At 39.7% G+C, this 16073-nt stretch overlaps 1 protein-coding gene across 1 annotated transcript; it reads left to right on the forward strand.

The window, feature by feature from the left end:
* Window positions 1-598: 598 nt before the first annotated feature.
* On the forward strand, window positions 599-15522 carry PKD2 (polycystic kidney disease 2 (autosomal dominant); the record flags this gene model as incomplete). Its single annotated transcript, XM_009580852.1, has 13 exons — window positions 599-817; window positions 1174-1424; window positions 2175-2399; window positions 2975-3203; window positions 5043-5213; window positions 6372-6553; window positions 7653-7773; window positions 10214-10312; window positions 11347-11468; window positions 12304-12421; window positions 12673-12836; window positions 13628-13775; window positions 14801-15522. Coding segments are annotated over 13 exons (2283 nt in total), but the record flags the coding sequence as incomplete, so codon positions are not given.
* Window positions 15523-16073: the final 551 nt, after the last annotated feature.

The following is a 16073-nucleotide window of genomic DNA, read 5'->3' on the forward strand; positions in this document are numbered from 1 at the left end:
CAGTAACACTATTAGTGCCAGAGACTGTTCTCTCAAGCCATCTTGGCTTTGTATGTCATTTTATAATTTATGCTCTGTGGTCCTCAGCCAAATGCTTGGCCCAGTGTGAGGAAAAGAAGTAACACACAATCATTTTTTTCTCTGTGGGGAGATTCTCTTAGAAGCACGGCACGTCTTGGGTGGAGTTTCGTTGTCTAGCCATAGGCAGCTAGTGTCATTCACAGTGCCCTGTGATATCCTGGTTGACCATCATTATCTGCTCAAGCAGGGCATAGTTCTCCTGAGGTCTTGTGCCATCTATGCAAGCTCTCTATGGATGCCTTGGATAGCACAAGTCACCTAAAAAGGCACTAGCTGCCTCTCTTCAGGCTGCTAAATTGTGCCTTTGTTTTCTTGAAGTTAGCTTTTGTAGAAGCATTAATAATAGGGGAAGGAGAACTGAGTATTTTAAACTGATTGATCAGTCTATTCACTGCTTTTTGTATTTTAATCACAGTTGACAGACAAATGCTGCTTGGTGTGGATTTTGTTTTGTTCTGAAGCTTAAACTTTTCAGTGGAAAATCTATACAAATACAAACTGATGTATTCAAAACAAGCAAAGTACTCTTTTTTTCTTTTCTTTTTTTCCTCTTCAATTTCCTCCACGCCTTTACCTCTCACTCCTTACCAAATCTTTTGCAGTGACTTATGGGACAGTGAGTTCCAGTATGTACTATTACACAAGGATTATGTCGCAGCTCTTCCTGGAAACACCTGTATCAAAAATGGAGAAAACTGATTTCAAAACTTTGTCCACAATGGATGACTTCTGGAAGGTAATCTAAAAACAATTTTTTTATCTCTGTTGCTGTGATTTGCTTGTCCTGTCATGGCCTGTAAATTTAACTTGCAGGATCTTTTTTCTAATGGGGTGGGGGTTGTGTATGAAGATCTCTGTGCACAATGTCAAAGCTATGGAACAAAGTAGGCCTTTAATATGTGAAAGTTTAGAACCTAGGTAATTCTAGTGGGGCAGGGTAGGGCAAGGTTGCAGAAAGTCTTTGGAGGACAGGTAACCGTAAGACCTTATGTCAGAAAAATTATCAACTGCAATTCTAACACATCCACGGAATGGATATCTATAAAAACAGTGCTGGCAACATGCAAACTAAAATTCTGTCTTCCTCCCCAGTTCACAGAAGGCCCTTTGCTGGATGGTCTTTACTGGGAGATGTGGTACAACAACAAAACAATGGCAGAAAACAAAAGCTTCATTTATTATGAGAACCTGCTCCTAGGGGTGCCTCGCATTCGGCAGCTGAAAGTGAGAAATGGTTCGTGCTCAATACCTGAAGATTTAAAGGATGAAATCAAAGACTGCTATGATGTCTATTCTGTAGCTAATGAAGATACTGCTCCTTTTGGACTCCGAAATGGAACAGCGTACGTAGTATTCCTGTAGACACGTTTCTTCTTTTTTTTTTCCCCTGACCTGGGTTATGCTGAATGACACAGTAAGTCTCTTGGCAGAGGCAACTCTGCATTTGCTGTACATTCTGTCTGTAAAGCCAGGTAAATCCAGAGCAGCTGCCAGTTCTGCTCATCAAGAAACCTTGCCAAACTTGGAGTGAACTGTGCTCTTCATCCACTTGAGTTTAGGTGCTGTCATTGTGCCATTGGTAGCTGTTATGCATGGGAGACACGCTGTGGTCTGAGTGCAGCACTGCAACTCATGAGCACCTGTTCTGTAATTCCAGATTGTATTACTACAGTGGGTTTCACTGCAGTTGTCTTCCCTGGCTAAAAATGGGAAAGCACTGCCTCTCTTGGAGGACGGTGTGTGAGTTGAACTGTAAAAGGTTTTGGAGGTGGAACATAACTATGTAAATGCCAATTTTCTTTCTTTCCCTGAGGATAGAAATTCTGTGTGAGAGGATTGATGTGTTCCCTTTTCCCATTTAATATACTTGTGACTCACCTTTCTATGTTAATTTTGTTGTGTAGTCAAAGGAACTTTGTAAGCTCTTTCTCCAGGGTACAAGCATCAAAACTTTCTACAAGTACCTCTTAAATGAAAGCAGCTTTAAGTAACTGATACGTTTTTTTGGTCAGGTTTTGTTGGTGTCTGTTTTGTTAATTGTAAGTTGAAAGTGGAAAGACTAACGTGCTCTGTTTCACTTACTTCTGAACTAGTTGGACGTATACCAATGAGAAGGATTTGAATGGGAGCAGCCACTGGGGCTTGATTGCCACATACAGTGGGGCTGGTTATTACCAAGACCTCTCAAGGACCAGAGAAGTGACAGCTGTGCAGATTGCTAGCCTTAAGCAGAACCTGTGGCTGGACAGAGGGACCAGAGCAGCTTTCATTGATTTCTCCGTATACAATGCAAACATCAATCTATTCTGCGTTGTCAGGTATGAACAGAACGATGAGAATGTTCAAACTGCACAGTGTAGGTTGTAGACTTGGGGTTTTCTTCTGATTACTTTGTTTTGAGGACATGGGTAAGCGTATGTTTTGTGTAAAGGAGGCAGATAACTGAAGTGGCATGCCTCCCTGTCAAAGAAGTAGGACTCCATATGGCGGCTGCACTCACCATCTGGAGGCGCTTCTGACTTTCCTGATGCCGCAATGGCTTGGGTGTAGTTTGCAGGTGACTTCTCTAGTGAGTTGGCTTGTTAAAGTAAATACGTGGATATACAACATCAGTCTTTAGTTTAGACAGCATGAAACAGATGCAGATGAAGACAGGTCTTTCTGTGTCTGTTTTCTCACTGTTCCTTAAATGCTTTGGGTTTTAGTCAAAATTGAGTGCGGTCAGGTTTACACCTTCTATTCTGTGTAGTGTCTTCTCTGAATCGTATGTGGGCTTTTGCCTGTTTCCATTATTTAAATAATTATGTAAATAAAACCGTGTATCTTTTAGTAGTGCTTTTCGTCAACACTCTGTAAATGAATTTTTTTTTTCTTTGCCTTTTTTTAAATGCAGGTTGTTAGTGGAGTTTCCAGCAACTGGAGGCCTTGTTACATCTTGGCAGTTTCAGCCAGTGAGGCTGATTCACTACATCTCCACTTTTGATTTTTTCCTGGCAGCCTGTGAAATGGCATTTTGTCTTTTTGTTCTTTATTATATGGTGGAAGAGATCTTAGAAATTCACATTCATAGACTGCACTACTTCAGAAGTCTCTGGAATTGCCTTGATATCCTTATCATTGTGGTAAGTAATCTTTATAATAAGGCTAAAATTGCTTTCTGAAATGCACTTTGTGGGAGATGTAAATGACTCAGTATTCCTATTGTGGGTTTAAGGAATAGGGACATCATTAGGAAGGATACTTACAGACTATTGGGCTATTCAGTCTGAATAAGACAATTTTAGTCTGTGTTGTAATGTTGGTGTGTTTTGCAAACTTGCTTGTTCTGTCTTCGGTGATTTCAACCTTCGCGTCCTGGTGAAAAGTTCAGAGTGTTTGTCCAGTATGCTTTTTCACAGTTTTTGTCTATAAAGGCACAACCATTATGGGAGGTAACAAACTTGCCCTCATTTCTCTTCTACATATCTGATACAGACTGTTGCAGTGGCTTTCAAGTGAGAAAATCGTCAGCTTTAAAAGTAGCAATTTGCATTTGGAGGAGTGGGAATGGGATTTGAATATGTCTGCAAAGAACCACAAAGAGATTTAATGTGGTATTAAAATACTCACCAGCTAATACCAAGTTTGAAGAAGTGTCTCAAAATGGTAGAGTGCTAGCAGCGGTCAGGGCTGCTTTCTTGGTTAAGTGGACAGTGTTGCACATCAGTAATTTTGGTGTAGCAGAAAATCTGAGCTTTAAAGCTACATAATATAATTCTCTCTTGACTTATATAAAGCTGTACTTACCAAAAGTATACAAAGCCAGCAGTGCTGAAACAATTCCAATCCCACACTTGTTTTGTATCTTCAGGCTTGGACAAATCAAAGGTTTAAGTCTTGAAGTTAGTAGCCGTAATCTAGATAAATCATACTTGCATCACAGTGCTTTGTAAATGAAGGACAATGTCTGAGGATGTTTACATGAATTGAATGCCATTTGTTATACTTAATGGTGTGGGGGGATACAGTTATTGCTGTTACAGTCAGTGAAGTGTATTCAAGTGTGAGTGTAAAGTTCAGTTCACACAAAGGGTCAAATTCTATGTTTATACCTTGTCTGAGGGACATTGTTTAAATTTAGGATTATGTACTTTATGACTCTGTATACACACGGTGAAGTGTTCACTTACACTAATAAAAAGCAAATTTGCAGAGGTCAAAGCGAGAACCTTACCTGTATGGTAAAACTACAGCTTCTCTGCTGTTGCTTGTTCTGGGCAATACTGGTCAGTCTGTACTCCGGAGAAACACTAGTACCTTTTTTGCTACTGCTGTCTTTCTGCTCTTTACTCTTTTTTACCTTTGTCTTTTTGAATTGTCATCTTTCTTTCCTTATATTTCCTTCTCTGTGACAGCTTCATTTTTCTGAGCTTCACCGTCATTTTGTTCTTCAACTGTGGCAAGGAAAAGATTTCTAAATCTTCTTATTCCCAGGCTATTTGTCTGTAGTCTAGGACTATTAATAGTTTTGTTGTGAAATTCATTTCCTTATAATGTCCAGAAACTCTAGTTGGGATCCTATCTCGAACAGCAGCTATTGGGCTGTTAAATTGCTCCTGAGTGAAAGGTGGTGAAACCTGGCCCCCTCCAGCCCCCGTAACTGCCTGGCCCTAAGCACTAATGTGATCAGTGACCAGTGGGGTTGACCCTGAAGGGCTGCGAGAAGCTTTTATCAGTGATTCCCGCCCCCCGCCCGGCTCTGTGCAATCCCTAGCTGTTACTTTCCTGTTTGAAACTTTAGCTTTTAGTCAGGACACCTTGAAAACAATATATTTGCTTTTGCTTAAAGCTCACACTATGGTGGTGCTATAAATAACATGAAGTTCCTCATATCTTAACTTTATCTGACATATGTGGCTAAAACAAGTTGTTTTAAAACCCTGATCACCTTTCGTATGTTTGTATGGTTTTTTTGTACTCAGCTCTCTGTGATAGCTATAGGAATTAGCATCTATAGGACATCAACTGTTGATATGCTCCTGAAGAAGCTGCTGGAAGATCAGAACTCGTTCCCCAATTTTGAACCTTTGGCATATTGGCAAATGCAATTCAACAACATTGCTGCAGTCACTGTGTTTTTTGTCTGGATTAAGGTAACTCCAAGACACACATCCTTATTCTAACATTAGAATGTAAGCGGTGTTCTGAGTTTCGTGTGATACATTATTTGAGGTTTAGTCGTGTTTCTCCTAAAATTGGTCGTGCGAGAAAGTCAGAGCACAAGGGTAGCTTCTTGCAGATTAAAAGCAAGGTTGTAATTTGCCACAGGTTTAGTCAGCCCTTGTTTAAGTCTAGAAGATGTAGTCAGTGCTAGCGCTTTGTCACAGCAGACACGTAAAGAAATATTTTTATTATTCCTGAATTGATAAGTAATTCTTACTGGGTCTTGCTTTTTCCTAGCCTGATTTAACTGTGCCCATTTTATCTATTCAAAACTTCTGAATCGTTAGAAGTGTTGGTAAAGCTAGTCCAATTTTTTTGAAAACTAGATATATTACTTTAGTTAAACTCAATTTCTCTGTTTTACTGCCTGCTTTCTAGTGATACTTCTTTTCATGTCCATACCCATTTTCCTGTCCTCTGTATGTATAAAGTTGCAGAGGAACATTTAGTTAATAAACTGTCTAACAGGGGAGAATGCAAGACCAATGATAAGTGAATTTCCACTCTGATACTCCAAACTGATACTTAGGTTTATCAAGTAAGTTAGCTAATCTCTTACTGTTTTATAAGACAAAGTTGCATCTAATTTTTGCATGATGGTTTAAGAAATAAAGTGGCTCATTATAAGAAATAATGGTAAATTGCAGAGTGACAGAATAATGCAGGTTGGAGGGGACCTCGGGAAGTCTCTAGTCCAACCAAGAGCAAAGTCAGCTGTGAGAGCTTCTTTTCTCATGTTTTACTACTTCTTAGCTAACATCTTAATTGAAGATAAAGATAAAAAAATGGGCTTTTACCAAAATAGAATTTTGGTAACACTGCTCTGAAGCCAGGGTGCCAAATAGATGAGTGAAAAAACAAACAAACAAAACCCCACACCCAAACAAGAAGTTGGTGTTCTCACAGAATTTTCTTCACATTTCAAGCCTCAGTGTTTTTAGGAAGTGATGTGTTTCTAAATGTAAATTAACTGACTTTGTCTCCAGTCAAACTCAGTATGACACCTCATGTGCTGGAGGTCAATTGTGTTAAAAAACTGTTGTCTTCCTTGTCTTTACAGGTGTGGTTTTTTTTTTTTCTTTTAACAGCTTTTCAAATTTGTTAACTTCAACAGAACAATGAGTCAGTTATCCACCACCATGTCTCGCTGCGTCAAAGATGTCATTGGCTTTGCCATTATGTTTTTTATTATTTTCTTAGCATATGCTCAGTTGGCCTATCTTGTCTTTGGCACTCAAATTGATGACTTCAGCACTTTCCAGGATTGCATGTAAGTACAAGAATAAAAAATGCAAATAATTTCTCAGTATATTGGTAAATGGATTTGGTTGCCTCATCAGAGACCAAACAAATCCTATGATGTCCATCTAAACAGATAAGCTGCAGGCTTATCGCTGTTGATGTAGCTCAGTAGCAAATGCATTTTTTTATAACATTTTTAGTTCCAAAACTGTCTTTGCTGTGAGATTAAAAATACACTATAGCTATATCAGTGAGCTAAAAATGGCAGGTTTTGGTTGGTGGAAGTGCCATGATTTTTATAACAGTTGGTCATATTCCTAAACAAAGCAATAACTCTGTCTTCAGCAGTTGAATGATTATATGCTTACTTATGTTTGTAATGCTTACTGAAATGTTGTATACATAATAACGCTGTGTTCCTGATAGTATGTGTAGTTGGTTGACTCACAAACGGAGTCCCATCTTAGACAGCTAACTAGTAAATTTGTAAGTATCTGCTGGAATCCAGAGAGAGATAGGACTTAATATAGGGTTGTTAATCAGTTTTTCTTTTATTGATTTGGTACAACATAACCTGATTCTAACAGATGTAACTACCAGGTTGTTCAGTTATTGATTTTCCCCTGCCCCCTTACATTGGGGCAGTGTTGCAAAAAGTTTCTTGTAGAGAAGCAGAGGAACTTGAAATATGCTTGTTGTGCTGTACAGTGCCAAGCCTCTTCCAGCCTTGGCACTGTACAGACAGCTTTAGAGGAAGAGGGTTGGGGTTGTATGTATGCAAGAGGCAGAGGGGATAGTAGAGCAACGGGAGTGGGTCTTAAAGCTTCGCAACGGTAATCATTGATTTGCTCTGCTTCCTGTTGCCCCCATTATCAGTTATGACTGAAAGCTAGAAGTAACCACCCTAGTTTTGTTCTGCGTGTGTGGCATCTGACTGGGAGTTTGGTTTTGCCTAGAGATGGGCTTGAAGAATTGACTATTGCAGTGCCTGATGAAGTATTACAGTAGTGCAGACCTCTGCTGCCCTTCAGTCAGACTGTTAGGGTAAAATAGAGAAAAGATTGAGAATTCTTGCACAGCTCCAAAAGTGTTTTTTTTCAACTCCTGGATATGTTTTGTTTTTTAAGATTTACTCAATTCCGCATCATTTTGGGAGACTTCAACTTCACAGAGGTTGAAGAAGCTAATCGAATTTTGGGACCAATCTATTTCACTACATTTGTGTTCTTTATGTTCTTCATTCTTTTGGTATGTACGCCTTTGTTTATGCGGGGTGGGTAGGTGGCCATTTTTGCATCTCTTGTTCTTTGATTCCTACTGCTACTTGGGGCTTTTTTTGATAATGGTGAGTGTGCAGTCCATGTAGGGGCCTGACTGTTACATGGCCAGTCACTACACTCTCTCATTTTTTTTCTTCATTTAAAATAGATTTGCATTGTGTTTGTTGTCATTCCCATATAGTGCTCCACATTGTGTTTTTTTAATTTATATCTTTTTATTATTGTAAAGAATTTTTTATTTTTAAAATTGGAATAGTGCCTGGTTGGCATACACAGCAAGCCCGTATCTTTTGGTGAAAAGTAGCTGTAATGTTCCATACAGGCTCTTAGTTTATAAAGTGCTGTAATGCGTGGCTGGCTGTGTTTACAACAGCCTAGTTCATGCATGCAAAACACAGCTTGTCTGCTAGAAAAGCCTAATTCATCAGCAGTGCAGCAGCTTTCAGATACGCAGGTTTGCCTGCAAAGGCCTCTTTTCTATCCTCTTTTCCTTCTCCAGGGCAGAGTTGGGCTCTGTCTTTCTCACCTTCCCAGTGCAGATTACCTGTACACTTTTTGACAAACAGTCTTATAAGAAGCTCAATTTATCTGAGAGGTAGTACGTAGACATGATCATCTGACAAATAAATTCAAACAGTGAGTATATTGTGAGTACTCATTTTTTGTATGCTCTCTGTTAATACTAGTATTGAATCCATATTACAGTCTTACTAATAATTTATATAACAAAAAGCGGAGGGATAGAGGAGGAGACCTCTCTCTCAGAAGCCTAGGAGACCAAGTAAATTCATTTTTTTTTATGTTGATACAAGTGAAGAGCCCCAGTATCTTCTACCTGCATGTGGTTTTCAGTTAGTTTGGTACTAACATTAATAATAGCAATTCTGTTTCTGATGATATCACCAGACAAAAGCTGTTATGTGAGCAAGAAATCCTCAGATTATTCCCCAAACTGTATGTCTTTTGGTGATCGATAAGGTGGCAAGCATTAAAGGAGGAATTTACTAACCTTAAAACGGTACAGCAGTCCTGTATCATCATAACTTTTAGAGTTATTTAATGACCCTTGTACTTAATGAGGCTTTTTATTATTCTTTGAGATGAGGAGAAATGGCATTCAGATGTTACTTGTGGGAGAAGACTTCATCTTGGCTGTTAGTAAGGAAGCAGAGAATCTTAGGTGTTCTTTGAGATGGACTGGTCAGAAAATAATGGATGGGTCACTCTGGCCAAAGAAGCACATGAAGCGGGTTTCATATTTGCTTTGAAGCACCTCACAAAATCCAGAGGAGCAGAGGCTAGTGTCCAGCAAGGCAAAGAAATATTTTTTCCTAAGGGGTAGCAGAAAATCACTGGAGTGTGAAGGCATGGCAGGTTATCCAAAATACTCGCTATAATTTGTGTGCTTATTAATATCTGCACGTCCTGTCATTTGGCTGGAGTGAAATGTTGTTGTAAGCTCCTTGAGACCAGTCTGAGACCTGGAAACTAAGTTAGAGAAGATGGGCAGGAAGTACCAACTTTTAATGTTGGGCAGCTGAAAGCAAAATAGGCAGTAGTCAAGTTACCTCTTACTTCTCTGGTGTAGGGCAAAAATGCATAAAGATACAGCACTGGAAGATTGTTCTTCGAAAGCATTTTTTTAAGTCCATGAGGAGATAGAGGTTAACACTGCCTTTCTGCATAAGAGTGGGACATTCACTGTGCCAGTAAATTGAGTAATTCTTTCTGGACTTGAATGTCCAGCTTGCAATTCAATCATATTTACTCCGTGTTCAGCAAGTAATGACAGCATGGTTCAAGTAAATTATATGCTTGGCACAGGGGTAGTGAGACCAATTTTTTCTCTTTTGTCTGAACAAGCGACCAAACTCTTTTCAGAGTTGGTGGCATACATGCCAAGTGTCTGATTCTAAGCTTTTTTTGTTTTTATTTTTAATCTGAAATGCAAGCAGAGCTGTAACTAGGTAAAAACCTTGTGTTTGTGCTGGTTATTATGGGATGAATAGTTAACTTGATTCGTCAGGCATTTTTGTTGCCAGCTGTGTTGCATAGATTAATTCACAGTTGTTATCTGTGTAAGTTTGGCCTTGCAGGTAGAACGCCAAACTTAAACCATGCCTGTTTAACGTCATATATATATTGCCACTGCTGTGTGAACCCTCTCTGGAATGTAATTCTCCAGTATGTTAATAACCAGTAGTCTTGATTAAAAGTTGTTATACTGTAGTGCATCATACTTCAATATCTCAAGCTCTTGATGTTAGTGCTTTTTAAACAGCGTACCATTTTCTCCTGGCCCTCTTTAAAAAACTCATGTATAGGTCTGCACATGAAGATCATAGGAGTAGTAGGGCTCACACTTGTTGAAATTTTTAAGTGGGCTTTTTTATTTTTCTCATGAACAGAACATGTTTTTGGCCATTATCAATGATACATACTCCGAAGTCAAATCAGATATGGCACAACAGAAGGCAGAAATGGAACTGTCTGACCTTATTAGAAAGGTAAAAGTAACATTTTGTTTGTTTGACATCTCATTCCTCACATCTGAACTTACTCCATAAAATGCTATATACTCCATAAAATGCTATATAAACCGTACAAAGTCAAGCTGGCAGCAGCTGATGAAAATACACATCTCTTAGTTAAAATAAATGAATCTGAGCTAAGTGTAAATTAAATGAATGAAAACTTTCCATCACAAGGTATTTTAGTCATCTGAGACTTTGTCATCTGAGACTTTGCATTGAATGATCAGCCTACTGAATACGACACAGGGTTTGTCTGTCTAGGTACGTACAGAAATATTGAACTGATGAAGCTAAACTGCTATTTGGCTAGGCCACAGAATTCAGAATTACCTTGTTTCAGGCAATAAGATGAGGCAAGTCTTGGATAATGTGTTGGGAGCTCCCAGGGGCAGCTGCCAGTAAGGTTGTTGAATACAAAGTTAAGAGCTTGACCATAATCCCAGTTTGGGAAAAACATGTGCACGTGCATGCGCTCTGGCATGGATGCGGTGCTGTACCGTGGTCAGAAATGTCTAAACGTATACTCACATGACCAGTAACTCAGAGTTTAAAACTTGGAAACTGGTTATTAAAACAGAGCAGAGAAAAATGAAAAGTGCTACTTTGTTGGGATGAGGACTTTTTTAAAAAGTCATTCCTACAACTGAAGAATGAGAGATAAGGAAAATGACCGCAGAAAGTTGTACCTGTTTTGTCAGCATTATTTAAAACTGTCACTTAACTGTCAGTTACTACCAAAGGTGTCTTACTGGGACAAAATACTCCATTCCTACTGACCTGCAGTGCAAATTGAATAATGAAAGCCTTACCTCTAACTGCGAAGGTATTTGTAAATTGCTCATTTAAACACTGAAATAAAAGATGGATGAACTGAAGGAAAAGACAGATTCTTGCAGAGCTTTTGGAACACACTGAATGATAGTATACACTAGCTGATTTTTGTTATTAGAAATCAAGCGTTAACATTTCATGACAAGTAAAACATGAAATTTCACTTTTTCTTTTAGGGTTACAACAAAGCCATGATCAAACTTAAATTGAAGAAAACTACTGTTGATGACATTTCAGAAAGTCTGAGACAAGGTGGGGGAAAACTAAATTTTGATGAACTCCGGCAAGATCTAAAAGGGTAAGGAAGTTTGTTGCTTCTTACCTTGAATAGTATCCCCAGAGACATGCGATGTTAAGTCTTTGACGCGAATTTCTCTTCTAAGACTATGCTAATGTGAATAAAGGAAACACAGCAGAGTACTTTTCTTTTGGTTAGTGGGTAACAAAGAATGTGCTTTTCCTGTATCTGGTGGGAGGTTTATGTAAACAAACAGATGTGTCCAGGTAAACAATCTTTGCATATGGGTCTGCAGGCATTGCATAAAGGAAAATTCAAACTGTGGCATGGAACTGCAGAAGAAGAGAGGAGTGGGAAAAGAATGGTCAGTTTGAGGTGGAAGAGAAGTCTTAACTAAGGAGGTCTGCTGAGCTCTGGCCCCTGGAGTCTGCACAATGGCTAGTGTTGCTGCAGTGGGGTGGCATCCCACACCGGAGGAAGGATTTGGTGCTCTGGGGCCCAGCCTCCTTGAGTTGCTGTGTTGTGGGGGAGAAAGGGTCTGAGGAAGCAGAGATCTAAGGCCTTTGAGGGAACAGTAATGTTTCTATCAGAGCCACTGCAGGAGTTTGTGAACAGGCAGGAGTCCAAGGAAAGGGAACAAATCAAGGAGGTATAAAAGGGATGCTTGTGAAGGAGCAGGGTGCAGTCTAGGGGAGACTTGTGCTATTAACTAATGAAAGGTGAGGGCTGAGCTTTTTGCTATCAGTGTTGTGAATTTATAGGCAGCACTGAGATCAGTCGTGTCTTTGGCTTGGGGATGAAAGTCTGTCCAGAGTGAGATGTTTTTCTAATACTTGAAGTTCATTCAGCATTTGAAAAATGGGAAGTAAGGGAACTGTTTTTACTGCCTTTTCAGGAAGGGGCACACAGATGCAGAGATTGAAGCAATATTTACCAAATATGACCAGGATGGGGACCAGGAATTGACAGAGCATGAACATCAGCAGATGAGAGATGACCTGGAGAAAGAGAGGGTGAGCTCAGCGTTAGGAGTGGTATGCCACCAGCGCTGTCTGCCTGTCTTCTCCCCGTGCTGGTTTGCTGCCCCAGAAGAATTCTCTTGTTTCCCTTCACATTTGCTCTCATCCCTGGCGGTCTGAGCAGAACTGTAAAAAGGCAAGGGGGAACTGATGGAGGGCAGGAGGTCTTTGACCTTGACACCCCCATCCCCTGTGTACAGGTGAAAGTCTGTACATCTCTCTCTGTGGCTTGTGTTTTCACAAAGGAGGATCTGGACCTGGATAGGAGCTCTCTGCCACGTCCTCTGAGCAGCCGCAGCTTCCCCCGGAGCGTGGACGACTCCGAGGAGGATGAGGATGAAGACAGTGGACACAGCTCCAGGAGGAGGGGCAGCAGCTCTAGTGGGGTTTCCTATGAAGAGTTCCAAGTGTAAGTTTATGCTTCTGAGGGGGGCGAATCTGCATGGTGTTTGTTTTTCTTTTTTTCCTTGTGTGTTTTCTTCTTTCGTTTATATAGTAGTCTCTCCTATAACTCTGAATATTAATCAAATTAATCATAAAAGTAAATGTTTTGTTTTTAAGGTGCTTAAGTCACTCCTTTTAGTAGCTTTCAAGTAATATCTGAACTGGAATTACTTTAGAGAGGCTCATGGGAATCAATTAGAAAACCAAAACCAAATCAAAACAAACAAAAAAACCACAACAAAAAAACCCCCTGTCCTTCAAACCTAGTCATTGAAAAGACAGAAAAAATGGTCATGCTACAATAATGAAGACTTTTCTGGCTTTTTTAGTAGTAAAACCTTGAGGTTGTTTTAGGTTCAGTGAGAACTTCAGCTGTTGTTTTTAATAAGATTAAGTTAATTTGTGAGTGTGTATTTTGCCTAAAATGGTAGATCTCTGTATTCATTCATTATAGCAACACTAGCTGAATTAAGAATTTGAGTAACTAGGACCAACAAATTTTGACGAGATTGCCCTAAAAGCAGGGAAAACAGAGTGGAATATGTACTTTTTTCCCCGTCTGCTTTACCCCTGTGTTATCTTCTTGCTTTTGTGTACCTTGTCCCTTCCTGGACAGTAGGACTCATTTGTGGAAAGTCAGATGCGTGCTTGAATTAAAATGCTGTGTCATCCTTATCTGCTCTGTGTGTTGACATAGTAGAATGATATTGACTCAGAAATGTCAGAGCCACTGAAGCTCATGCTTGTTGCCCTCAGACTCATGAGGCGGGTCGATCGCATGGAGCATTCTATTGGCAGTATTGTCTCCAAGATCGATGCCGTTATTGTGAAGCTCGAAGCAATGGAGAGAGCCAAACTAAAAAGGAGAGATGTGTTGGGAAGACTGTTAGATGGAGTGACAGAGGTAAGAAATTCACTCTCTCCTGTCTGGTCACAACCTGCATGGCTTGCTTACTATTAGCACTTCTTCTTAGCACTTCTTCCTACTGCTTGGCTTGGAAGGGTTGAGGGAGTGGTGTTAAAGACGAGGTGGGTGCTTTGGCAGTGGCCAAGTGATTTCAGTGTTGTGTTAGGAAAACATGAAGTTTAAGACATGAAATGTTAGGGACATGATGCAAGTTTCAGATATGACAACCCATCTTATAGCAGGCCTGTGTCATGCTGAGGCAACAGAGCACCATTTAAACCCCTGAGCTGGACAGCAGTGGTGTTTGGTAGTTGCTGAAGCAGCTTGTTCATCCCTTGGTGTCTGTTGGGATTAATACAATGCTTTTTATGGACTAATCTGTTAGAGTCTGGGGGATCTAGCCCAGCAGGCCTGTACAGCCTGCTCTTTTCCCATGTTGCTTCTGGGATTGTGTGTGGCAGGTGGAAGCAGGGTTATCTAGCTTCTGTTGCCTCCCCTCCCACCTTCTCTTTCTTGAGGGCCCTTTGAAAGTGGCCAGTGGGACAAACGTGTTATTTCTGTGGATGCTAAAGCCTGTTGGCTTCCTGATGGGGCAAGAACAGCCTGAATAGGGCTGTTAAGGGGTGGGTGAGATGGACTGTCTTGGTGGGTTATGTAGGTCAGACTTCTAGCTGCCTTGTCACAGATATGGTGTTCCTGGCTGTTACTGTTGTTCCAGCCAATAATTCTGCTTGATCCTTGAGATGGGGCTTCCTTGTGGATGTGCTCTCCTCAGTATATTTTACATTTCTAGAGGTGGATTTAAATATTAGAAACTAATACAAATTGTGCTTTCGTAAGTGAAGGTGACAACCTGGGTGTTACATCACTGGAAAGAAAACAATTTACTGCACTAGCTGTGTTTCTCCACTAGCTTATGGAAATACTTGAGTGGTATAAGAATTTCCCACGTTTGTATAGGGTTTTGCTTAGACTGAAGTTTGGAAGCTGTGTTTCCAGCTTGTGTCTTTTAATCTGTTTAGGATGAAAGACTGGGTCGTGACAATGAAATCCACAGAGAACAAATGGAGCGACTTGTGCGAGAGGAGTTGGAGCGATGGGAATCAGATGATGCAGCATCCCAAATGAGCCATCGGTTGGGAACACCACTTGGACTGAATGGCCAGTCTCGTTCGAGGAACTCTCGGCCATCTTCCTCCCAGTCGGATGGTATTGATGGGGGAGGAGGAAATGGGGGGAATAACATCCATGTGTAGGATTAACTTTATAGGTGATTCTAAATGTTTCCGGTCAGTATTAAGCCAGCAAATACACTACTACACTGTTTCCCAGCATGAGGTGATCATCCTGCTCAGACCACTAAGGACAATTTTCACTGGTGGGCAAAAGTAAATATTCTCTTCATAAGGCATTTTCAGACCTATGTAAGCCATGTGTCATGTTCAAGTTACCAACAGTGAGACTGTCAACCTTGGAAATGAAAATGCAGGAGGCAGAATGGAAACCAGGTGTGACAAAATCTACCTGGACAGAATTTTGTTTCCATACATGTATTATGGGGAACACTTTCACGAGGGCAGCAAGCTTCAGACAAAATAATGTGCTGTGGCTAAAATACTCAAATGAAAGGCTGTGAGTTTTCTGCTTTCTATTGGAAAATATGATTTTTAAATGCTTTTAAAAGCAATTTTTAAAAGAAGATGGCATCAGTTTATTGTCTCATTCATTATAATAGCTGACACTTAAACACCAAGTTTTTAACTTGGTGTAATTAACTTAAAATGTTAGTACACCAAGAATAACTCAGAAGAATAGGTAGAAACTCAAAGCAAAAAAAAAAGTGCTGTTTTATCTCTTTGAAAAGTCTCAGCTGTTATAATGAATGAGACAATAAACTGATGCCATCTTCTTTTAAAAATTCCTTTAAAAGCATTTAAAAATCAAACATAACATTTTAATTAACTTAATATGTTCATTTTTTTACTGTTTTTGAGAAATACCGTTTCTATAAACAGAAGGAAGTGCACTTAGTTTGTACAACTGTAAATCACATTATTCCATAATAGAAACTGTATGCATTACATGTTTTTGCATTTCATTAGCATTTCAAAAGTAATATTTGAGAACTGCCTCTTCACACCCAACTAACGTAATCATTTTCAGCATTGTTGCAAAGTGCCCATTTTTTAATGCTATGTTTTAATGATCTAAGTGTTCCCGGGATAAACATTCCACAGGTTCTTAGGTAAATATATTATTTAAATATATTTGCAGAAAATACATTATTTAAAAGCA

The sequence above is a fragment of the Fulmarus glacialis genome, unplaced genomic scaffold (genome assembly GCF_000690835.1).
Source record: "Fulmarus glacialis isolate BGI_N327 unplaced genomic scaffold, ASM69083v1 scaffold38426, whole genome shotgun sequence".
In the NCBI taxonomy this organism is placed as follows: Eukaryota; Metazoa; Chordata; class Aves; order Procellariiformes; family Procellariidae; genus Fulmarus; species Fulmarus glacialis.